Here is a 26023-nt window from a genome sequence, read left to right on the forward strand (position 1 = left end):
AGAGGACTGCCGGCAACCCCAGGGGGTAAGGGGGACGGAATGGAACAGATTCTCCCTTTTGTCATTCTCACAGAGCAAGCAAGGCCCTGTCATTCTCACAGAGCAAACACACTGGTGTCAGCCTTACAGCCTCCAGAACAGGGAGAGAATCCATTTCTGTCATTTAAAGCCACTCAATCAGCAGTGCTTTATTACAGCAGCCCTAGAGGGCTCACACCGCGCCTCCAGGGGTTCTCTGGCCACTTCCCTCAGAGTGAAGAAAGGAACAGGTAACCAAGATGAGTTATGAGTCCTGACGAAGCAGCAGAAAGAGCTCCCAAGTCACTCTGGTGGCAGATTTTCAAACATCCCAAAGCTCAAGGAGCTCCTTTCCTTTGCTTTCCCCCCTACCCCCCCCCCCCCCGAATACTTACAGCTTATGTGAGTCACACAAACTACTGATGAGATCTATTACTGGCTGATTAAAATGATGGCAGGTTTCCTTTCCATAGAAGTCAATGGAATAAATAATGTTGTGGAAGCCAATTAATCTAGAATCCGCCAAAATGGAGCAATCCTTGTCTAACCACAGGATTCCGTTCTCAGTGGTAGTAGAAAAATGGAAACTCTCAAAGGAATGAATCCACTCCTTGTCGGTGCTCAGAAGCTCCTTCCAAATCAGGGTCCCGGACACGGTTCCCTGAGGCAAGGACTGGTAACACACTTGTGCTTTTAGGTTCTTCCCTCCAGAGCATGTATATAAAGGGAAGACTGCAGGGTTCTGGGGTAGGATTTCTACCTAGAAGTGCCAACTGGTGGACCACCACGCATAAGTCCTTCCAATCTACAATTTGTTACCACTTTATGGTTCCACATACATCACGTGTTATAAAATGTGCACTGTGGGGAGGCACACATAAAGAGGGAAACACAACAAAAAACACGCCCCCCCCCCCATTTTTTTTACCTTGCCTTTGTCGAAGTAGTGGATGATTTCCTGGTAGAGCTGTTCCTTCAGCTGTCCTTGCGTTGTCGCCTGGTACCCGTCCCGCTGGGTGAGGTGGGCCGCGCACACATCCTCTGACCACTGAGACCAAAGCAAAGCATGAGAAATGTCAGGTGATGGTGCATCCAGTGGTACCACTTGCCCACCCTTGGTCAGAATACACAGGGCAGTGAGCCCTGTGTGTCCTACACGCATGCAGGCCATGGTTCTGGGGACAACCAGGGCTGCTGTCAACAGGCTGTTGGGGTGTGGAAATGAGGGTGGAACCTCTGTGCAGAAGCCCCACGAGGAAGGAAAGACAAGAGGGAGGCAAAGCTGAGCCCACATTCATACAGAAGAGAAACCCAGCAGGTTCTGGAAAGCAGAGAACTGTCAGCTTGCTGATAATGTCTTATAATTCCTTTTTTTTTTTTTTTAATTTTTATTTATTTATGATAGTCACAGAGAGAGAGAGAGAGAGGCAGAGACACATAGGCAGAGGGAGAAGCAGGCTCCATGCACCAGGAGCCGGACGTGGGATTCGATCCCGGGTCTCCAGGATCGCGCCCTGGGCCAAAGGCAGGCGCCAAACCGCTGCACCACCCAGGGATCCCTGTCTTATAATTCCTAAGGTAAATTATGATTGGAGCTTTCTCAAGTGAGGCATCCTGGGGTGCTGGCTACTGTTTTGAGGTGCTCAACATTTTATTCAACAGCAAAGAAGATACACAGATCTCACATACCAGTCACGCCTTGCAGGTTCCTCTTAAACTTAGACTTGTGATCCTGACTACAACCAGTTGTTACAAAATGATTAATTATGGAGTTCTCATGGCATAGCTAGATTTCTACCTTCATGGGGGATAAATGTAAAAATTTTAGGTGATTCTGGCCTGTAACTAAAAATCAAATAAATAAGAAAGTTCAGATCTCAAATAACGTCCTTGGAGTTTAAAATCACTTAAAAAATATTGACTAGGGAGGTAAAAATCCCTCTACACCTTCCACTTAAACACTCAAATGATTTTACTTGATTACAACGGCTCAAGGCTAATGTTTTCATCATTCTTGTTTTTGACAAAATAACTAAAAATGACTATATTTGAGAATTTTTAATGAACAAGAATATATTTGTCACGTTGAAGAACAATTTTCATAACAATACAAATAATCCTTTCGTAAGTTGATTAACCAGCATGAGTTCACAGTGAATGCAATATCAAAACGTATTTAGGAAAAATTGTGAAACGTCATGGTGTAAAAGACATGGAGAGAAATTATGAAGCATTCGCCATTTAACTGGAAAATTCAGTTAAACTTTATCTTTTCCCAGTGGAAAAGATAATGCATTCGGGCCTACCGACTTGGGATATGAAACACGCCCCATCTGTGCTCAATTAAACGTGTATGTACTATGAGAGAGTGAGGGTGAGTAAGCACTTTGTCAACCCCATTTTAATTTCCCCGGTGACAATAAATACCTCCATATTTGCAAAAATGCCTTATTACCGAAATTTGGGTTTCTAACAAATGAACGCCATTAGAGTTCCTAGCAGTATGGCTTGTGTCAGGTGTGCCAAAGGAAATCTCTGTCATAAATCACATTCCTTGGGAGAGCTTTCTGTGGTGTGAAGCCAAAGAGGGTCTACTGATGAGGCCCCAGTTTGAGCCTCTTCCCGTTTTTTCTGTTATGGACCCTTCTGTTTTAACACAAAGGTAAATGTCCATACTCCAACGTCTATAGCAGCTTGGGTACATTGTTAGCATTAAGAGATACTGGAGATTTTGGAGTTGGGCCAAAGGCTGGAAGAATCTTGCTGGAGTTTTACTCCTAACACAGTGTTCTCCTTAATGCTTCTCATCACCCACAGACATTGCTTAATGCTCATTTTAATGTAGTCTTTACTGGTTTTCTTTCATTCAGTTTTTGGTGCTCAAGGGGCTGGCTTGATTTTGAAAACAGGATTCCTTGAATGAGTGGTCTTTATGCTGGGTCACTCAACTAAATTCTAATTCTCTTAACTGTTCTTGTTTCTCTAGTTTATAACTTTTCAATTTTTTATAAGGATACAATGGGAAAGATGATCTAATGATTAGCTAAAGTTTTAAAACATACAACTAGAGGTTGTATAGCAGCTTCTTCATCCATCTACTCCTTCATCCATCTGCCCACCTACCCAGCCATCTACACATTTGGATAAATCTATTTACCCATCCACTTATCCATCCATCTATCTGCCTGTCTATCCACCTACCCACCTACACTTCCATCCTTCCATCCATCTACCCACATCTATCCATCTATCCACCTACATTTCCATCTATCCATTCATCATCCATATATCCACCCACTCACACATGCACACTTCCATTCTTTGATCCATCCAACCAACCATCCATTCAACCATCCATCCATCCATCCATCCATCCAACCATCCATCCACACAAGAATATACTGAGGGCTTACTCTGTAGGATTAACTGGGCTAGAATTGGATAGGAGGGAAGAGTATGAGTCTATTACTGCAAACAAACAAACAAGCCAATGTCAAAAGATATGTGCACAACAAAACAATCACTGGAGCTGAAAGTTGTCACTCCAGGCCTGTGTTCAGGGGCAACACTCCAGGAGAACCAAATGCAAGGTCTCACATGAACTGATGGACTAACAGAAGATCTCAGTGTGAACTCTTGGCTAAGATAATTAGGGATACATCTCATCCCATCCCTTAGCTGTCTACCGCAGAAATCCCTCTTACTGATGATATTATCCTCTACTACTGAGTCCTTCTGGCATGAATAAGGACCTGTTGAACCTCTTAAGTCTTTGCTAGCCTACAGCCCAATGATGGGTGTTGATGATGCTCAGTGATAATTTGCTAGGACATCTTGTTAAATCTGCATTCAGTAGGGCCAAGTCTGTCATCAAAGTACCTTCTATATATCTTTGTTTAGGTCATTGCATTTACTCAAAATCCATAAGATCTTAAATTATAGGTTTACTAAAATTTATCATGGAAAAATAAAATTTAGATCATCTTGAACTTTGTAACAATGGAATCATAAAAGTGTGTAGTAATTTCTATTACCTTCAGAAGCTTTGCGTGGAGAAGCAAGGTGTAGGCCGCCTCTGTGTAGTTGTCACACTCTCTGTGGAGGTCACACAGCTTGTATAGGTACCTGAGGTGACAAAAACACAGTGAGGCTCTTAAGACATCCACAAATCATTTGTGTTAAGGATTGCAAAAGCTAATATCTACCTTCAACAGTAAATCCTATCTACACATTCTCTTCACAATGTTCACAATTCCCAATGCCTCATATACGTTTGGTGCAGAAAGCACTAAGGAAAACCAACAAGAATAATGTACAACAATATTTTGTAATATAATTTTAAGTCTTCCCCTTTTCAGGATGAAAACAAAGATGGTCCAAGAAGGTAGAATTGTACTTCAATGGTCTCTCATTCCTTTTCCCCTTTCCAGAGTTTTCTTCTTACATTTGAAATGAGATCATGAGGTTGGGTTGTGATTTCTTACATTTCTATTGAATCCAAATGCACACACCCCCCAAATCCATAAAAATACAAATCCATAAAAATAAAGAGGTCCAATGACCATAGTGAATGTTATCGAAAGAATTTCTCTTTCATAGAGATATAAAGATTGCTTTTTAATATAAAGCAAACTACATTTTGGCTAAAGGAATCTGGTTGCTTTCCCAAAAGTTTATTAAATTTATCTGATATATTTTTATAAAGGAGAAAGTAAAAAAATTCTTGGAAATCAAGTTAGAATATCAAGCTTGATGTAATAAACACATCATTAAACACCAACCCATGTGGACATATCCTTATTCTATTCTGCTATGTTATAATCTTGCTAAATGTTCACACTGGCCTCTGGAAGTGACCGAGAGAGAGGGCATCAATCACAGCCCACCTCTAGAGGAAAAGGCAAGTGAAGGAGAAAAATCCAGCAGGCAATATAAAATATCATAATATAATGTCAGTTAAAGGAAGAATAGGCTGAAAAATTATACTATTGTTTATTTCTGATAAAATTAAAACTGATTTCTCATTTGATCATATGGATTAATGTAAAACATGAAAATTGTGCTATTGTCTCTTTTATGGAAGGGCCACATGAGTCCATCGAGATACAAAAACCCTGTGAAATAATTATTTATGGCTTTGCTCTAGTTTGGCTAAATATGACCCTCAAAATGTCTGCATTGGCATTTGCCCAAGGAGTCAGAATATATAAAACTCAACCTCTAGGATTCACTGTTCTTACAAGATAAACCCCTGTGGCCACAAAACATTTGTTAGCATAGACTTGACAAACAGCAATTATAATAAACGTGCAGAGGGTACGGACAAGCATGATGCCTACATACCTTATGTACATTTCTTCTCTTTCAATTTCTTTGTAGAAATTCTGAAAAATCAAATCACAACACTGTTTTAAGAAACCTGTTCTACAAAAGGGATCATGTGAGCACTAAACACTCATGGTTCTTCCATTTGTGTCAAACACCCAAAGGGATCCAGCTCTTTGGTCTAGAACCATAAATTCACATAAAGCACAAAGCCTTACACTGGTCTTCACCTTTTTTGCGGGGTGATTCTAATGATTCCATTTCCTACACTGTGAGGACTAAAACCTACTTTTGTCACTTGAAAGTCAGCAATCTTTAGCTAAATAAAAGCATTACTCCAAAGACATGACACCTTAGCCATTCTTATCAATGTAAAGTCATTAGAAGATGAAAAAAACATGAAAGATCCCAAATTTGGGAATAAGTCATCGACATGAATTGAAACATGCTGGGCCCAGCCTCAGCTAGGGGCACAAGAAGGCAGTGTGGCATTCTAGACCTCAGGTGGCAAGTACAGTAGCCACCAGCCACGTGTATGCAAATATAAATTAAATTTCATTAAAATTAAATAAAGTTAGGGCTGCCTAGGTGGCTCAGTCGGTTAAATATCCAACTCGTGATTTTGGCTTGGGTCATGATCTCAGGGTCCCAGCTCTGCAGGGAATCTGCTTGAGATTCTCTGGTTCTCTCTCTCTCTCCCCACCTCTCTCTCTCTCTTTCTCTCAAATAAAATAAATGAATCTTCAAAAAATTTAAATAAACTTAAACATTCACTTCCCCTGGAAAGCCATCCTACATTGGACTCTTGTTTGTTGGGAGACTTTTGATGACTGATTCAATTTCTTTGCTGGTTACAGGTCTGTTCAGATTTTCTGTTTCTACCTGCTTCAGTTTTGGTAGTTTATATGCTTCCAGGAATTTATCCACTTTTTTTCAGATTGCCTAATTTGTTGGCATACAATTGCTCATAGTATTCTCTTATAATTGTTTGTATTCCTGCAGTGTTGGTAGAGATTGTTCCTCTTTTATTCATGACCTTATTTGGGTCCTTTCTCTTTTTCTTTTGATAAGTCTGGTGAAAGGTTTATCAATCTTGTTAATTCCTTCAAAGAACCAGCTCCCTAGTTTCATTGCTCTGTCCCACTGTTCTTTTTTTTTTTTTTTTCAATTTCTATAGCATTGATTTCTGCTCTTATCTTTAATATTTTCCTTCTTCTGGTGGATTTAGGCTTTATTTGCTGTTCTTTTTCCAGCTTCTTCAGGTGTAAGGTTAAGTTGTGTATTTGAGACTTTTCTTGCTTCTTGAAAAAGGCCTGTACTGCTAGATACTTCCCTTTTAGGACGGCCTTTGCTGCAGCCCAAAGGCTCTGGACTGTTGTGTTTCCATTTTCCTGTGTTTCCAGGCTCTCCTTGCTATGCTGGCTGGACTCTGAGTGCTCAGTAGCCACGTGGGGCTAGTGTTACTGTACTGAACCATGTAGATATAGAACATTTCTAGCATCACAGAGGTTTCTATTGGACGATGCTGTTCCAGATAGAAAGACTTTATAAATGACACTAAAGAAACTGGCTGCCACTTGAAAGCATTTTCTGTACCAGCACCAATGAAGAGAGATTAATTAGCAGGCTAGAAGCAATGGGCTATTTCTACATATTGTAAAATATCTCCTGGCTGAGCATGAACATTTCTATCAAAATGAACATTTCTATTTCTTAAATGTCAACATCTCTATGAACACTTTAAAATCTTTATCAGACACTTTGGGGCCCCAAAAATGTGCAGAACAATCACCTCACCAGGTCAAAAGAACGGCAGGCCTCACCGTAGCCACTTTCACTGCGAAATTTAGCACCTGAGTACCACGTGAGGACTCTGGGATTAGGGCCTGAGATAATAGGAATACCACCACTATCAAGGACTCCAATTATCCCACAGAAGGAATAAGTTGTTTCGTTTCATTAGGGGAAAAAAAAAAAAAAAAAAGGACAGTTTCCGAAATTGATCTCTCTGAAAGGAAGTGATAAATAAATACAGAAAGTAAGAGGGGGGCACCTTTAGAAAATGCTCCAGGATTTTCATATTTTGCTGCATCTGAGGTTTTAATGTCCTCTGGTTCATATGCTATGGCTCAGTAATGAGGATATTTTCAGCTGACAACTCAGGGGGACTTAACAGAGAATCCGCATCAAAGGTAGAGGATGAGCCCTTCACTTCCAGCTCTAACTCACCAGTATTTACAAGCTACAATTTTCATACCATCCTATTTTGCACTCGTATTTTTAATCCCTCTCCAAGCTTCTGATCATTTTCCTTTACAATTTCACAATAGGGATATCATGCGACCTTTATTCCTCTCTTATGGATATGGAAATGTCTTCTATTCCCTGCCTGAGCTTAGCTCTGTTCCCTTCCTAGGACTTCAAAACCTCTCTAGAACTGAAGGACACTCATCTCAAACCCCAGTTTCTATATAAAACTGTGGGTTTCTTACGTAAAAGTTCATGTTGTTCTGGCGCTCCACTTCTGGGCTCTGCAGGCAGTGCCGCCTCCCCCTCCCCTGCATCTCCTCTCTCATGTCTCTTCTGCACCCAGTGCTGCTGCCTGTACCAGGCTCAAGCTCTGTGGATCTCTGCAACACTTTCGGAACTAGACCCCCCAATGCTAACGCACCACTGCATGCCAATCTTCCAAAACTTATATGTTTGCATTAGATTCCAGTTCTGTATCCTTCATGATGATAGCAAATACTGAGATGTATAGAATTCTTCTGAGAACCACCTTAATTAGTCTTCTAAAGGGGCCATGAAAAAAGTGACTCAAGTCTATAAAATAACAATGAGTCTATTGGTCGGAGAGGGCTATCTGGAAGACTGTGTAGACAAACGTGGTGACACACAACAAAATTACCAACCAGTCATGAAAGACTGCATGATTATGAGGTTACAATGAAATTCTACGTAATCACAAATGTGGATTATTGCCCAGTGGCAACCATGATCCAATGTAATGCAGATGTGCTTCAGGGGTTGGTACGTGTAGGGGACTTAGGTCGGTAGAGAGAGTAACTGTTCATTTCTTATTTTTTGTATAGAATGTAAGGAACAATAACACATTAATAAATCCACACAATTTGGAATGTTCCACTAATTCCATTTTAACAACAACAATAATAATAGCACTGGTTCTAAAGGAAATTTGGCAATGGACATAAAGGGCGTCAAATCCTATGTTCTTTATTCTATTTGTTAACTTTAGGATTTCAAGGTTAGTGATAAACTAAGTGCATTTTATATATCACTAAAGTATGCTTATATGTCTATATTCATTGAGAGATGGATATACATATTCATCTCTATGAAACTCTATTTGTTTCATAAGAAAGTACCAGGAGAAAAGGTGAAAATGGGCTAGGAGATTAAAAATACATTTATGTTTTTATTTATGTGATGGTATGTGAACTGGGTAGTGAATATTAAGACACAGAACATCTGTCTGTAGAAGAACCCCACTTTTCTTATTCCTCTTTAATCGCAGATCTATTTTACTTTTTAAATGAAAGATTTGTGACGGTTTGGGATCCATCTTCTGATCCCCAGGAAATGGTTAAGAATGGAACATCTGACTCTTTATGGAATGATGCAGGATGTTCCAAGTTCAAAGAGGTTAATGAAGTCAGATAATCTCAGGAATCCTGGGAGTATTTCTTGGTTAAAGCCTGGCTCCTGCTGAGAGCAGTAACAACAGGTAGGTACTCAGTGAGGCTCCGTATGACAGAGGAACACAGGTTAACATCAGAAACTGTGACTGCAGGTGGCATTTCAGGAGCTGATTTTCTGACCCTGGGTTCTTATGATAAAAGGCCACATTCAGAACACATCTCCACTAGGTTGCATGCCCTGGTGAACATGAGAGATCTTACTTAAAAAAAAAAGAAATAGTATTCTCAATCATCAAAGTTGGAAAGTGAATAAACGTAATAATAATTCTCCCCTCTGGACACAAATCAGCTTCATAGATCCCCTTAAAAGTCAGAGAGAGCACTAAAAAAAGTGTGTCCATAGAAGGAAATGGTTTTTAAAAGGTTTCCATTTCTCTCCCACAGAAAAAAATATTGATTTCCATTTCATGTTAACCATATTAGTATTACAAAAGTAAATTCCTCTGAACAGAGGCGAGAATGCAGGAAGACAATGCAGCAAGGGCTAGGGCATTCCTGGGCAAAAGATTGGGGCCCCCACCCTCACCCAGGGCAGAGCTCATGGACAGAAGCCAGAAGCCAATACTACTTACAGTGGCCCACGACCCTATGGCACACATGCGAACATATTTAGATCTTTCAAGCTCACAGATTCTTTCACTGGCTCTGTCCAGTCTATTAATGAGACCAAAGACACTCTTTATTCTGTTACAGTGTTTTGGATTTCTAGCACTTCTTTTTGCTTATAGTACTCATTTGTTTTTGCATACATATACTTTATCCATTAGAGCTCCTAACATATTAATCACAGTTATTTTAAATTCCCATTCTGAAAATTCCAGAACTTCTGTGACATCTGAGCTGGAGCTGGCTCTGATGCTTGCTCTAAATCTTCAAACTGTGTCTTTTGCCTTCAGTATGCCTTGTAATTTTATGCTGACAGTGGGCATGATACACTGGGTAAGAGCAATCTAATCTAATTCTAGCTCCAGTGGTGGTTTTTTGCTCTTGGACTTCTGCTCCAGTAAGCTGTGAACCACTGTATCCTCTTGTCTCCCCTCTCCCCGATTTGGGGTGCAGCGGTTTTCCCAGGAGATCTGAGATGATGGATCTAAGAAGAGTTGTTGGTTTTTGGTTTTCCAGGTTTTTTTCTTATGGAGAAGAGTCCAAAGTCCTTTTACACAAGAAACCAGAAGTCTCCCATTTTAAGGAAAAAAAAAAACCAAAAAACTTGCTATAGATGGTGTTTATCATTCATCAAAACAGTCGCCTGTCCACAGAAGGCAGGGGCTTAGATGGCTCATGAGCTTTCAGCTGTCAGGTCCTCATGTCAAGCATAAAGGCAGTATTGACACTAAACTGGATGGAAGATTAAAGTAGCCCCTTTTGCATTTAAACTCCCTGCATCTCTGGTGCTTTTCTAAAGAATGAACGACAGGTCATATTCCCCTTGGTCCATTTTCATGAGCTCAGAGTGCCTACAAGTCCATTCCGATGAGGGGTTTCGAAGTAAAGGCAGAGCATCTCTGTGTCATCTAATGACCAGATGGTGATATACAAAGTCTATACAAGTGAAGTAAGTAGCATAAAGCAGAAGTAGTGTTTTCTTGCATTCCTGCCCTGGGATAGGCAGGGGAAATTGAGGAAGGCCCTCTCAGGGCCAAGAGTCTGCTTTTTTGGCTCCTTGTGGGAGTGGCAGAGGAGGAGGATGCAGAGAGAGTCAGAGAGCTCTGACGCTAGATGTGGGCGTCATGTGGCTCCCCACAATGATGAGCTTTGCCAACCACTCACTTTGGTTGAGCTTGTCATAAGCTTCCTGAAAGCAGTGTCCTGAAATCATTACACCACAACTCTATCAGGAAGGGGGTGTCTGTAGGACGTGGCCATGTCACAGTGACAGCAGGTGTGCAAGAGGCCTGTGGATGGCAGCAGCCAAGTTTCCCCAAGCTATCTGCTCTTCATGTGGCCATGAGCTAGTTCCTCGTGGATACTCTAACAAATCACTGGAAATCTAGTGGCTTAAAATGATATATATTCTCTCATAGTTCTGGAGGCCAGAGTCTGAAATCGAGGCGTCAGCAGGGCTGCCCTCCCACTAAAGGTTCCAGGTGAGAATCCTACCCTGCCTCTCCTCGCTTTTGGTGGCTCTAAGTGCCCCTTGACTGGTGGTCACATCACTTTGTTCTTTACCTGCATCTTCACTTGGTCTTCTGTGCATCTCCCTTTCTGTCTCTCACACTTGTTATTGGATTTAGGGCCCACTTGGATAGTAATTCAGGATGTTCTCATCTCAAGACCCTTAAGTAAATCACATCTGCAAGGAGCCTTTCTGTCCCAATACAATCACATTCACAGGTTCTGAGGATTGAGAGTGAGACCTATCTTTTTGGGGCCAACCATTCAACCCACCACAGGACATGCTTGCAATCTCCTAATGATGAAACCTTATAATTGGGACTCAGAATAAACGAGGGTGCCACCCTGGTGACAAAAGAGAACTGCTCACCATTCTCAGCCACAGGAAGGACAACCTGGAAACTCCCAGGGGGGAGATGATTTTATAGACTTGTTTACAGTGGAGCTGCAAAACACTTCTTCATTTTCCTTTCCCCACAACAGACAAGGAAACAAGCAGAGGAAGCTCCGTTCTGCCTCGGAAAGCTCTGAGGCCAGCTGGCATAAGGCTTTTGAACTTCCTGGTTCAGTTTCTGCCTCACTGTGAAGATTGGAAATTTAATTAACTTGCATTTCACTCACCAGCACGTTGACAGTACAGCTCATGCGATTTTCTTTGTTCTCATCATGCATGATGGTTCTATAATCCAGGAGTCTTTCCATCAGGCGCACCACGAGTTTTACAAAAGTTTCTCCTGTCTTGGCGAGGTATTTGTGCTTCCTGCAGTGCTCCAAGAGGCTGAAAAATAATTATGCACACCTTGTTAATCACGCTCAGAAAAAGAAAGTTGACTGAGGTGCAATTTAAAATATTTTCCATTATTAACACATTTTAATTATTTCTGGGCTACAAAGTTCATTGTAGTCTAATTACGGTCTCTCTGTCTTGATTCTGACATAAATCCTACTGTTAATCAACACTTACATTTTATCAAATAACACTTTGTACTGTTCGTCTCCTCTGCCTCCTTCCACTTCGTGATCCAGCTTGGTGATGATCTCATTTTCAAACTATAATTAAACACAGGAAGCGTAAATAATCAGCATGGCGGATATTTCATTTTATGATTGAGCATCAATAGTACATAAACTGGTAAGAGATCATCATCAGATAGTTGGCTACCCAAAGCCTTTGGAGCCTGATTTCATTTAAGAGTTGCCGTCCCTGGATCCCTGGAGATGTCCGATGATCCCCTGTCACAGGGGGGAATCTTTCATTTCCCTCCCTGGTTAATGGAGCCTAAACATGTATATTCTGATAGCAGGAGCAAGAGCCAGAGAAAGAAAGACAAGGGAACCGAAGGAAAAATAATCAAAGAGCAACATGAAAAAGCGTCTCAAACTTCATCTCCACGAACAAGTAACATCTAAAATAGCTCAGTAGTTCCTGGAAAAGAACAGATGGCATTGCACTTGCCAGCAAAGAGTTCTCTGTAATCGCAAAACATGCAAGGGGCCACTTCACTGCCGTTTCTTGATGGATCTAGTGAAATATCTCACTTTGGTTGAAAAAAATCTTGTAAAACCCAGGAGGGACAGTGTCTCTGCAAGACCAGCAGACATCTCAAGAAAGTCCAGCTCCAGGTCTCTCCTGAATGCCCTAAAGCTTCTGATCAGATTTCCAGAGCATACAGGTAAGAAAGGATCCTTAGAACTATCTCTTGGACCCAAGCCCTGTCCCTTGGAGTTTTCAGGAAAACTCCGAATTCTGGAGAGGTATAAACCTCCAGACTGTTTTCAGAGAGGCTGCCCAGGCTGGAAATAACTACATTGCTAATGACAGATCTGAGTGCCCATCCTTGCTGCCAGTCCCCCATGGCTAGCAGAACTCAGGGCCACCTCCCTATGGGATTCTGGATAGACGGCCACCATGTTGCAAGGGCCCTGAAATTACCCATTGACTTGGGGCAGGGAAGGAGGCCTGTGAGAGAGTTAGTTCCCACAGAGCGAGACAACCACACCAGACCAAAAGAAGACAGGTATAGGAGGAATTGAGGGAAACAACAGCCAAATTCAGAGTTCCAAAAGCAAGTGCACCCTGCATGTAGGCAGGGAACTCTAGGATCCCTTTATTTTATTATAAAGATTTTATTTATTTATTTGAAAGGAGAGAGAGTGAGAGAGAGCAGGAGCAGGAGGGAGGAGTAGAAGGAGAGAGAGAAGCAGACTCCCCAATGAGCGGGAGGCCAATGTGGGGCTCGATCCCAGGATCCTGGGATCATGACCTGAGCCAAAGAAAGGTGCTTAGCTAACTGAGCCACCCAGGCGCCCCTAGGATCCCATTAAAATACATTCTCAGACAATGCTTTCCCAGGCAACAACACCCAAGTTTCCCATTATTACAGAGATCCTATAATTATTTAAGCAGCATGATAACAAGAACTTCAGTCTCTGGGTCTCTCCTAGGACACTGCGTGGTGCTGATGTTGTAATGGAATGAATGTGCTGTGTGTACATGAATCACTGCAGAGTTAGTGCTAAACTGGAGCTGGGGAGGGTTTTGCATGTCAGCAGAGGCACATTCCAGCAGGTTGCTGAGACACAGCACACACTCTTGGCCACGTAAGCCAAGCGGTGGACACACTCATCTGAGGGCTGGCAACAGGAACTGGGGTCACCTGGTCCACACTGGGCACTCAGGATGCTCCTACTGCAGAGGCCGCTGACTGTGGCCTCTGTGAGGCAGAAGGCAAGGGGTCTGGGGAGACCCAGGGAGGAGCCTCAAACAGGGACACACCGGCCTGACCTTGATCAGGACTTGCTGCCTGGAGCCACAATTTTATCACACTACAGATGAAGTGGAGGCTTAAACAGGACTCGAGAGGAGTATTGATTCTTGCTTGACATCAAGGACTCGGCCACAGCACAGAACCCGGACCTCAGCACATCGCACAGTTCTCTCCTTGATCTTCCCCACTGTCTCCTCCCCAAACAGACACCCTCTATTTCAGTCTATTTGGCCTGAAAAATTCAGGGATTTTTAGGGGCATAGAAAAAAAGGCAGCTCTAGTGAAGAAGAAAAAAGAACTTATCTAATTGTTTTTACCTGAAGCCTCATGACAGCGACTCTCCTATAAAATAACCACCTTTTGATACTAACCCACTTGGTACTCTATTCTTTACAGTCAAGAATTCTGCAGAAGGTGGGGCTTTTTGGAATCAAAAACAAGGCAGCTCGGCTGCCATTAGTTCAAACACTGATGCTGTGAGCCAGTCCCATTTCCCAGAAGGTAACCATGATAGGAGCACCATGGAGCAACTCTTTGGTGACTGCTGATTTTTCGGAACCAATACTTGAGGTACAAAATAAGACTCAACTTAATTAAAACACACGACTGCATGCCACACATGTTGAATGAGCATACAATGAGGAAGGCACAGAGAATGCAGAAGAACATGCTTTATCCTAACGTGGGCAAACACACAGCCATTTGCAACCGTTCATCCCTAGTTAATCAGGCATATTTGAACTTGGGAGTCTACTTTAGGGAAATGGCATGTTTTCTCTGCTTCTACGTAAACCTAGCTGTCACAAACAAGGGCACGAAGGAAACTCCAGCTCCTTAAGTATGCTGCTTATCAAATTTTGACTGATGAATTTAATGTTTCCTAAAATGAGCGGATGAATGATAAGTAGATCAGGAGAACACAGCTGATTCTAATTTTACTAACCTCTAAACTAAGTAATTTGCACAAACACCTGGCAACCCTATTCTGTTTATCGGCAAGGATTCAGTACCCCAGACCTGCAGCTAGCTTCATTCCAGGGTCTGCGTTAGTTTTCACAGAATATACTAGAATCAATTTGTTAGTGTTCTACGAACCATTATCATCCTCAGAACTAAGTGATCCTGTCCAAATAAACTGGAGAAAGTCCATTTGCTGATAGAGCAGAGCTGGTTTTATAAAAACTATGTGGATTATCTGACTCGTAAATGCACGCTGTCTGGTAATTTGCAGCAGGGTTCTCTATGTTTAGGTTAAAATTAGCCAGGGTTTACTGTGTTGCTCAAAAGGTGGCAGAGGCTCACTCATGTGATAAGCAAAATCATTCTACTTCCTCTCTTTTCGGAATCACCAGCATCGCTACAAAAATATCCACAGGGTGTCTAACTTAAAGTGCTGAACAGAGCATCTCTAAGCATCCAACACCAGCAGCCCTCCAAGAACATGAAACAGAGTCCACATATAAATTTGGACTTTTTGGAAGGTTGCTGTAAAACCAAATGTGGTGGAGAGCAGGGGGCTATGCTCACAGCCCTGTGAACTGACAGCGTTGTTAATTCAATTAACTCTGAAAGGAATGACTGCTTTCGCCACTCGACGCCACAGTTAACCACGGGTTATTGGCTCCAATTTAAGGGATCATGGAGTGAAGGATCTCAGTAGTGGATAATCCAAAAGCCAATTCTATTTGGTTTGGAATGCATCATTTTTGTTGGGAGTTAGATTGACCATTTTGGCTATATTGTATTTATAAAGGTATGGACCCAGACCTGCACTTTGCAGGCACTGAGGAACACATTTATACAAGAGATCTGAACTTACATCAGAGCAAGGAAGGGAGCTGGACCAGCATGGAAAGGTTTGCACAAATAATTGACCCTATCGATAAAGTGCTTGGAGGTTATCAAGAACAGGATGACATCTGAAATCTAGGAACATGGTCTTCTATGGACGTTAGCAAAAGTGCTTCTCTGTCTTTTCTACAAATAAGCCTTAGTGAATACTCTGTCCAGTGGTGCTCTGCTTTCTCCTATTTTTCAAGAAAATCTGCTCACTGGGGGTAGGATCATGATCTGAGAGCACTCCCTGGTTCATGAGAGACCTCCAAGGAATCAGATTCTCAATTTCTGAATTTCTAGAAGGAACTGGGCCAATCCATTAGGATTACAAAACCATGTCCCTTCTCATTAGTGTCAAAACGATGGGTTGGGGGGAGATGTCACTGAACTATACCTACAGGGAAAACAGGACCAAGGAACAAAGGGCATGGCTCTGCAGGGAGCAGCCTGGCACTCCCAAACCCTCAGGGCTGGGGGCTCCCATGGTGACATCCTAAATGTCACTGAGTTCTCCCCAGCCTGCCACAACCTTTAATCCCTCAGACACACTAATATTTTTATGTATATTGCATTCCTCTCGCTTAACTGCTCTGTAAACTTAATTACACAGTTAATCTCCAGCACCCCGTATCTCACATTCTAAAATCCCCACATCTTCCAAGTCCAAAAGGAAGGCTGTTTGCTGACCTTGAAGCTTCTGCCTACAGCTCAGGAGCCCCACGGCTGGGCACCTGCCCACTGCCTGGCCGGCCGTCGACACCTCAAACACACATAGCTGCTCCTCATTTCCACACCACACACACCAAGAAGTGACTCTGGGGCTGTATTCAATGACACTGGACTCCAGGAACATGCCCTCAGAGTGAGTCCTGTTTAATTTGGTTAAGAGAGATAACTGGAATGTGGGCATCTCTTTGCTGGAGGGATTTGAAGAATAGAATTCAATGCAATCAGAACTCTTAGAGTCAAGGGTGTTAGTTGCCATGGATCTTTCAGGCTCTTGGGTCTGGGACACCATGAAATAAAAGCCCAGTTCTTGTGCTGTGTGTTCCCTTTCAGGGTCCAGAACAATAAAGGCAAATACATAAATTCAAGTAAATAAATTCAAATTCAATTTTGAAACTGAAAATAAAAATAAACAAACATAATCCCAAAGAATTAAACAGGATAAAATCACCACCAAACTTACATCCTTAGGACGGTACACAATGTACTAGCTCTCCCACCAAGTAGCAGAAGCCATCAACACCCACTTGGCTTATTCGATTATTTCCTTAGCCATGGGCAGTAGACAGAGATTATTCAAACAGGACCTCACAAACGTCGAAGAAGTGAAGATTACTCATGTTCTAATAGTCTTACAATGAAATGGGAATTTCCGGAAGTTGTGGGGCGTTTTACTGCCCCTCACAAGCATGACAGAAAACAACTCCATGATTGAAAATATTATTTTGCTGTGGAGACTTTTCCATTCTTTGTTATTAATGGTATACAGCCCAAACGGTCATTTGCCGCAATTCTCAGCTGTTAGTTCTGTTTCTTTCCAAGGACATAACAAATGGAATTCTTTAAAAAGGTGCCAGGAGGGAACCTTTACTTTCTTTATGAAGCAAAATCCAGTGAGGCTGAGACTCAGAGCGTTACTGATGTGGGGGTGGAGGTGTCAGCGACACAGGGATGATGAAAGGGGCACCAAGACGCCGATGCCTCCAAACCTCTGCATGCCAGCTGAGCAGACCCTGAAATCGCCACCGGTAAGGAGCTCTTTGTGGAAAAAAAGTCATGGGACGCCTGGGTGGCTCAGTGGTTGAGTATCTGCCTTCAAGGCGTGATCCTGGGGTCCTGGGATCAAGTCCCACATCGGGCATCCCTCTGCCTGTGTCTCTGCCTCTCTATCTCTCTGTGTCTTTCATGAATAAATAAATAAAATCTTAAAAAAAAAAAAAGTCAAGATATCCCTGAGTCTCCAGTTCAATGTAAACATGTTCCTCTGGGAATGGGTCCAGGGTGGGGATGGGTGCCCCGGGGGGGACAGTGAACACACTCTTGGGATGACTTGAGGAGAAGACAGGTTGCAAGGGGAGAGACTAGAGAATGCGTCCTTCAGGGCTAGTGGACAAGAGAGAGTCAGTAGAAGGCGCAACAGAGGAGAAGAGATGCAGGATCCACATGATAGAAGATTCTTAGAAAGGGATGGAAGAATGAGGAGAACCAAAGAGCAGGTCTTTGCAGGGCTTCTTCATAACCTGTGAGGATCTGCCCAGCACAAATGGTATCAGGCTGACATAAGGCACTGCTTGGAGCCATGGAAGGGTGTCCCAGGCCAGCAGGAGGACAGAACATGTGAAACATAACTCCATGCCCCCAATCCCACAATGAGGTGAGCCCATTTAGTGAGGTGAGCCTGGACCCTGGAGAGGCAGGGCCAGTAGCACCACGGATGAGGACAAGGACATGCTCTTTTATTTATTTTTTAAAAGACCTTATTTATTTATTCATGTGTGAGAGAGAGAGAGAGAGAGAGAGAGAGAGAAGAGAAGAGAAGAGAGAGGCAGAGACACAGGCAGAGGGAGAAGCAGGCTCTATGCAGGGAGCCTGACGTGGGACTCGATCCCAGGTCTCCAGGATCACGCCCTGGGCGGAAGGCGGCACTAAACTGCTGAGCTACCTGGGCTGCCTGGACATGCTCTTTTGGATGAAGATTCATGCTCTTTCTTGCAAAAGTAGAGACCAGAAAAAAGTAGACTTTGCGGAAATATATGTGTAAGAACATTCGAATTCAAGTCCCTCCACTATAGCTGAAGAACACAGGAGCTGCAACTCTATGGAACTGTAGAAAAGCCAATCTGTAATACCTGCTTCTGAAATTCCAATAATGGTTTGATGCAGTTTAATCTTCAGCAAAATGGCAGGTTTTTCTTCTGAATCCAGAGGGTTTGCTCTCCACTCCAGCCTCAAGAGCATACTACTGCCCAGACATGACACATATTTCACAAACAGCACAGTAACAGCCCCACTCAGGAAGACACAGCACATTAAAAAAAAAGAAAATAAGCTACATCATAGGTTCAAAATGTGAATGTTTTGGAAAAATGAAAAACCCTAATGTCTTCCCTTCACTTCATTAGGTTTGCACAGCTGCTATAAAAGTGAAGCCAATTTAAGCCCTTGTTGATGTGACTAATAAGGTTAGGTAATTGGATTGGTGGCGGATTAGTTAAACAGCAGCCAGCCAGCCCCAACCTGGAGGCTCTCTGGGATGGAGGCAGGGTTGTCTGTGCCCTGCTGTTCAGTGCACATGCATACTCGCTGCAATAGGACTAACACCACCAAGGACAGAGGGCATGCCCTGTGCTTCAGAAACAGCAGCCTGTAGAAGGTGAGAGATGACTTGAGACTAGGAAAGAGTTAGTAAAGATATGGCAAGTCAAGAGACAGATGCTGTGGTCCAGAAGAGCCCTGGACTAGGGCCCAAGAGAAGCAGCTAGATGCTAGGCAAGAGACAGAGGAAGGGTGGACAAGTCACTGCAACCCACCATGGAGGCCAGAAGAGCAAACAAAGACAAGGGCACTGTAAACCTGCACCTATCAAACCAAATGACAAGGAGCCTGGCAAAAATGGGGATGACAGGGAAGCAGCAGGTCTAGGAAGCATGACACTCTGTGTGACATTCCACCTGGGAGGCTGAGACAGACCAAGAGAAAAAATAAATTGAGATATCGCAAGAGAAAAGGAGATTGATCTTTCTCCGAGGTCACAAGAACAGATTAATAGAGCAGAGAGGTTTTTTTTTGCCCCACAAGTTTTAGTTTTTCTGCTTTTATTTTAAAAACCTTTGGTGTGTCCTACCGCTTGTCTTTGAAGGTAAAAGCAGATGACAACACAGATGATCAAAGGATCAATGATTATTGACAAAAAAAAAAAAAAAAAAATCCAAGTAGCTGGCCATGCTTGGCCTGACCATGGGTTTTGTGGACCTAGTCTTTATGTTTATGCTTTTATTTACCTATATCCAAGCAAGATATGATTTAAGGACGTGAAATAGAATTAAATATGCTTTGACTAATTCTCGGTATTCCTCAAACAGTTCGGTTTTCTGGAAAGAGGTGTCCTGATATAAGACCGTTTCTGAACCTACCACGGGGGGGGGGCACTGTTAAGAATGAAGGTAGAAACACCATGACTCTCCGTTAACTTTGTGCCATTTATTGACAAACCAGAGACCCTGTGAATTGGTGAAAATGAAGCATTTCTACAGAAGACTGTGTAAGATGTTTTAAAGCTGCAGGAATCAGAACCACAAGAATGGAAGGAAGAAGAGGAACAATTCAGGACCAAATTCTCATTCACGCCCTTGTCCTAGTTCCAATTGCTCTACCTTATTTTGACCTGAACAAAGTCAGCTTCAAAGAATGACAAATGACACAGTGTTTTAAAGGGCTTTGATCTTAGTTTCCTGGGCTCATAACATTTATTCACATAAATGCATTTTTCTCCTTTACCTGATTCTTTTTATATGATTTATTTATTTGAGCGAGAGAGACCCAGGAAGCGCATGCTGGGGAGAGAGGGGGGAGAGGGAGGAGGAGAGAGGCTCTCAAACAGACTCTCTGCTCAGTGTGGAGCCCAAAACAGGGCTCAATCTCATGACCCTGAGCCAAAATCAGGAGTCAGACACTTAACTGACTGAGCCACAAGGCACCACTACCTGATTCTTTAATAGCATTTTTTCGTAAGGTCCTTGTCTGGGGCCGGGTTCAAATAAAGTTCAAAAAGGCAGATGTATTTTCAGCCTAGGAAAAGGCATTTTAAATGACAATTCCTAGTTGTGGTGAGTTGGCAATGAGATCAGACCATAATTTAGTGCCCGTGGCAGTGAGATGGGTCAAATCTTACAACAAAGATATATTTTAAAAAAAAATGGTGATGTCAAAACTTACAAAAATATTTTGAATCGGCAATTCCATTTTTGAGAATGCGTACCAGGAAAACTTTCAAAAGAAACTCGAGCTATATGCATGCATGTGTTCACTGCGCATTTACTCATAGTAGTGAGAATGTGCAAACCACCTAAATGCTCAGCTAAAGGGATGGGTAGGAGAAGATTACCCATTTCAGTTTATGAAATGTTATGCCATCACAAAAATCATGGTTACTACGTTGTAATCAAGAAAGATGTCTGTGATAGACTGCCAAACAAAAAGAACCAAAAAAATTTGGACAATGTTTACAACATTACATTACATGTGTACAAAGGCTGATTGTAAACCAGGGTGAATAAAAACAGCTGTTCTTTTAAAACAATCTCTTTAATTTTATAAATAAAAGAAGTGTAAGGAAGCCCTCTTCCCCTGTGCAGAGAGAGAGAGAGAGAGAGAGAGAGAGAGAGGAAGGGAGAAGCAAAGGAAGGGAGGGAGGGTGGGCAGGTGGGTAGGTGGGCAGCCAGGCAGTCGGTCTTCACAGGTTTATTTTGTTCACCTCTCACAACATCCCTTTGGAGTAGATTCCATTCTATACCACTATTACAGCTCTGAATCGAAGACTAAAGACGTTCACTCATTTACTGGAGATCCAGGTCGTTCCAGGCTAAGTCGGGAGTCATGGTCTACTACCTGACTTCGTGTGCAGACTCAACTGGTACTCAACAGAGCGCAAGTTCTTTTGGCTTTGGATCTGTTTTTGGCTCCAGCAAGTAGCAAAATTGTTCTTCATGGCTATCACCTTCGTGCCATCATAATGAAGACTGACCAGTGGGAATCTATAAACTATTTAAAACCTACGAACTGAAAAGGATAAAGGTTGGGAAGGAAAATCTGCTCTTTGAATATTAGATCCCACTACGATCATGCTACCTGATACAGTTTTGGTTTCCTTCCAATAGAGGAATTTTTCTTAAAATTCTACAAAACTCTCTGTGAAAGAGATACTTAGTCACGTGAATTATTATAATATTTAAGCAAAGGTTGCTTTCAATGTGGTGGACCCACTACCATTTGGGTTCTCTCCATGCCTTCTGCAAAGCATCCTAGCCAACCCAGCGGCCCAATGAGGAGAAAGCCTTTGTATGTTTGTGCACATGAATGTGTTCCCCAAAGTCAATATGTAAACACCATACTTATTTTCATAGAATTCAGGGAAGGAGATTTTGTCAATCCTCCAACATAAATATTCAGATTTTGTCTTCCCTACTGATACAGTATATCCTGAGCATTTTACACAGACTCTCTTCAAGGAGTTCTTATGAGTCCCACTGAAAAAGACCAAGACGCATATGAAAGAGGAAGAGCAAAGATTTTTGACTTGAAAATAATACGTCGGCAAGAAGCAGTCAGTCTGAGAGGACATGGTCACATCTGGTTAAACATTCTGAGGGTACAGATCAAGGAAGGAGGGGAAGAGACTTTTATTCAGGGTTTAATGTGTATGTAAATCCAGATAAAAATAAGTAAGTAAAAGCCAATAATAATCGGTAATACTTCCTCCAAAAGATGAGGGCAAAGGATGATGGGCTTCTTCAAGAAGGGAAGCCCAGGGGTTTTCTCTTTAAAACTGTAGGGAATTATGCTTTTCATGTTTTTCGACACCCTTAACTCCAGAGCCATTTGTAAGTCTTTTTCAAGGATTTCAAGCTTGAGCGCCTTCTCCCCAAGCCACTTACCACACACCTACTTCGCCCTTACCATCTGGAAGCTTCGCGTGGAATGGAATTCACACTGCATCATGTCAAAGAAGATAGGGATGGTGGCTTTGCGCAGCTCTGTCTCAGGTATTAGCGTCATTTCTAATATCGGGCCGACCATTTCTGGAATGAACTTTATCTTGTGTTGACCTTAAATGTAGAAAGGCATTATTCAGAAAATTTTTATTTTTTAAGAAAAAGGATTCTAAAATGAGCTTCGATGGACCAAACAAAACAGCACAGATCAGTGTAATTTTGAATGCTCGGATATTGGGAACATGTATCCATTTCTCAACCACAGGCATTTTGAATGTGTCCAGCCTTTCATATAAAAAGTGGATTGTATTCTAAACGTTGTAAGGGAAGTTATTACAGTATCCATACGATGTAATACCTGTAGTCATGACTTATCAGTTATATAAGATAAATACCAATTCACAAATAGACAATTATATCACATGAATCAAGGACATGAGCGGGGCTCTGTAGCTGGGCTGGGAGACGGAATACCTGATACCTCATTTGTGACATTTTGTTATTAACACTAGCAATTTATCCAGAGTTAATCAATCTTACTCATATTTCTATACAATCAGAAAATAGAATGGATCCTCTAAAGAATTTAGGTTTTGTTTTTTATCTTTATTACTCAGTGAATACAGATTTCTATAAAAAGAACCATAAAACAAACTTGGCTGTTACAAATGACCAGATTTAACGAGGTACGTAACCCTCATAATAAACTTAAATTAATAGATTTCTAAAATTTACATTAAGTGGACACACATGCAAAATGTAACCTTCACTAAGGAATCTGAATATAATGAAAATCTTACTTTCAATTTTTACTAAATACATAGTATTTTGAATACAGCTATAATAATGTGATTTTCATCACTTCCCCAAATGCTTAATGTCTCTGATAGGCATGTAACTGTGGCAAAGCATTCTCTTAAAAATGCTATTATATTCAGTCTCTCAGGTGACACTTTTCTTGTATTATGCCTAAAAAATGTCAGAGCCAATGTTTCAGAAAACAGATGATAGTGACACCAAGTCGTTCATCAACACAATTTGGGTGTCACAGAGTGCTCTGTCTGTCACTGACAGATTTTACTGTTCCAAGCTGGGAGGAGCATTTAAGGCAGGAGCAAGTAGCCGTAGATGCAAGGCTTGGAAAAATAGGTTATAAGAATGATGGTTTTCTAATCTTCGATTATTGACCTTCCATGAATATAGAAACCTGGCCAGGGGCCATCGCCTAGCTTTACCTATAGTGACATGCCTGGGGACTTAACCTCTGCAAACAAACGGTCCTCAAGGTAAGTAATGCCAGAGTGTTCTCTAGTAATCGTCTTTAGTTTCTTGTTTTTCCTTTTTTTTTTTTTTTTTGCATTTGCATTATGGATTTCCCCTGGAGCATATCTTGCTCAAATTTAATGATGAACTCAGGTTTGGAATCAATGAGGATCAAGGTGACTCTTGCAGTGTAGACTTCAAGAAAAAAAGGATGCACTTTTTTTCCCTTTTTGAGACAAAGGAAGAACAAGCTAATTATCAGGTCACAATAAGAATACTTTACCTCCGGTCACCTTGCCAATCTCCTAGTTTACAACTCCCAAATTCTTTAAAACCCACCGAGAGTCTTTCTCCTAGTTATAAAACAAGGAGCTGTCTCCTCCCCTACAAACACTGGGCTGTGCTCTCTTGCCTCCCCTGGGTGTTAGGATGATCTCTGCGGTCACGAGGGTCCAATGATCCAGGACATTAAACCCATTCTTACTCCAGGAAAATCTCCACATACCCACAGGTAGACCAAGCAAAAATGTCCTTCATCCAGTCAAACTGAGGAGGCCTTACATATGTGGCTTTTAATGAAAGCACATAATTTGTCCAGTCCTCAAAATCATCCACAAAGGGACACCCTGGATGAAAACTATTCCAGACAAAACCTGGCCGATAAAGATCTTGCTGTGAGCACGCTGGCTCTGGCGGGACTGTCTGCGCCAGGCTGGCCGACATGCCGTGTGTCACAAACAAAATGCAAGTGGAGGCGGCGCAGGCCAAGGTGAGAGCAGGTGCTCTGGCGGCTGGTTCACGGAGCGCGCTTTGATAAATAACTGAAGAGCTTGGGAAATAAGCACATCCCCCCCCCCCCCCGCCTCCTTTTTTTTTTTTTTTTTTTTTGGAGAGAGTGAGCTTTTGATTTCTCCTTTTGGACTCAAAATGTGACAGGTTTGGGAGGGGGAAAACATGCTGCTATGTCCCATGGGGCAAAGCCGTGCTTGCACTTGCATTAAATCGAGCAGAACAGACCTCGTGGAGGGGAGATCCAGAGAAGCTCATCTCACCGTACCACACATATTATTGGAAAGACTCAGGGAAGAAAGAGTCTCGTGGAACATTCGGCTTGTTAAAATAAAAAACAAATGGAGATCAGCGTTGAAAATTCTCTGAGCAGACAAAACCAGTTTAGTCCTACAAGAGAGGCTTAATTTAGCTTCTTTTGCAAGGCTAACTTGACCTGGGTCACTCCTTGCTTATGCCTCTGGAAATCGTTAGCAAAAAACAAAAACAGAAACATTTTCCAAACCACTAACCAATTCCCTCTCATTGAAGAGAATTCTAAAATTATAAGCACTCACTAATGTTATAAGTCATAAGCAGCCACCGCTTTCTCACGATATAAGCTGCTTCATAATGATAATACCCGTAAACCTCCTTCCACGTATTGGTTTGAGTGCTCTAGGCCTGCAAATTGTCTTCTTGGTATGTGCACAATTACTACTCCAGTGATTCATTGGTTTTTACCTCTGTTATTTGTGACCTTTTGACAGGCTCAAGGTCTGATCGAGTGATAGGTGACTAATTGTGAGATGACAAATATACCTGAGTTCCATTCTTATTTTGTTCGCAGAGCTGGCTAGATCAACCTGCCAATATGTTCCCACCAACCTGAGCCCATTAAAAAAAAAAAAAAAAGCCGAGTAGAAATAGGTTGTGTACATTTTAGGGCACTGAGATGTGCTGTCATAAACTTCTAGAGTGGTGGCCTTGGCAATGGCACTCGTGGCAGGCTCCAACACCTGAGATTCACAGCAGGAAAGAGCCAGGCTGCCTGAGGTGACCCCGTTGAGCCATTCTTAGCTGTTTCAAGGGGCTGCTTGGGGCAGATACTTTTATTATAGGTTTTTAAATTTTCAAAAATAACTTAATTATTTTACAAGCAAGGAACCCAAGCATGCTGGTTGGTGGTTATTTCTTGCCGTAAACAGATTCATACCTTGAACTGACCAAGGTCATGGCTTACATTTGACCTCTTGGCCGTGGCTCGGGCCAGTCGATATTCCTGGCTGAAACGCTGCAGAACACAGATCTTCTGCATTAATCACCGTATTCAAATCAGCAACTGCCAGGATGCAATGGGACATTTGCTCTCCTAACTGCATCCTTGACGTTGCAAATCAAAGATCTCCCGCTTGACTCAGCCTATTTGGAGCATAATGACAGATAATGTCGAGGGAACCAACGGCTCCAAAACAGCTTTAAAGATCTGATTTAC

General features: G+C 42.2%; 1 protein-coding gene across 2 annotated transcripts in view; it reads right to left on the reverse strand.

Annotated features, from left to right (window-relative positions):
- Nucleotides 1-26023, reverse strand: part of DOCK1 (dedicator of cytokinesis 1) — a 497787-nt gene that overhangs the window by 53947 nt on the left and 417817 nt on the right. For both annotated transcript variants that reach the window (XM_041744687.1, XM_041744686.1), the window contains exons 33-38: nucleotides 22463-22611; nucleotides 12142-12227; nucleotides 11799-11955; nucleotides 5362-5402; nucleotides 4053-4143; nucleotides 947-1066 (exon numbers count right to left, since the gene is read on the reverse strand). In XM_041744687.1, coding sequence (XP_041600621.1) covers nucleotides 947-1066; nucleotides 4053-4143; nucleotides 5362-5402; nucleotides 11799-11955; nucleotides 12142-12227; nucleotides 22463-22611 — 644 coding nt within the window. The remainder of the gene's footprint in view (nucleotides 1-946; nucleotides 1067-4052; nucleotides 4144-5361; nucleotides 5403-11798; nucleotides 11956-12141; nucleotides 12228-22462; nucleotides 22612-26023) is intronic.

Source organism: Vulpes lagopus, chromosome 2 (genome assembly GCF_018345385.1).
Source record: "Vulpes lagopus strain Blue_001 chromosome 2, ASM1834538v1, whole genome shotgun sequence".
Taxonomy (NCBI): Eukaryota; Metazoa; Chordata; class Mammalia; order Carnivora; family Canidae; genus Vulpes; species Vulpes lagopus.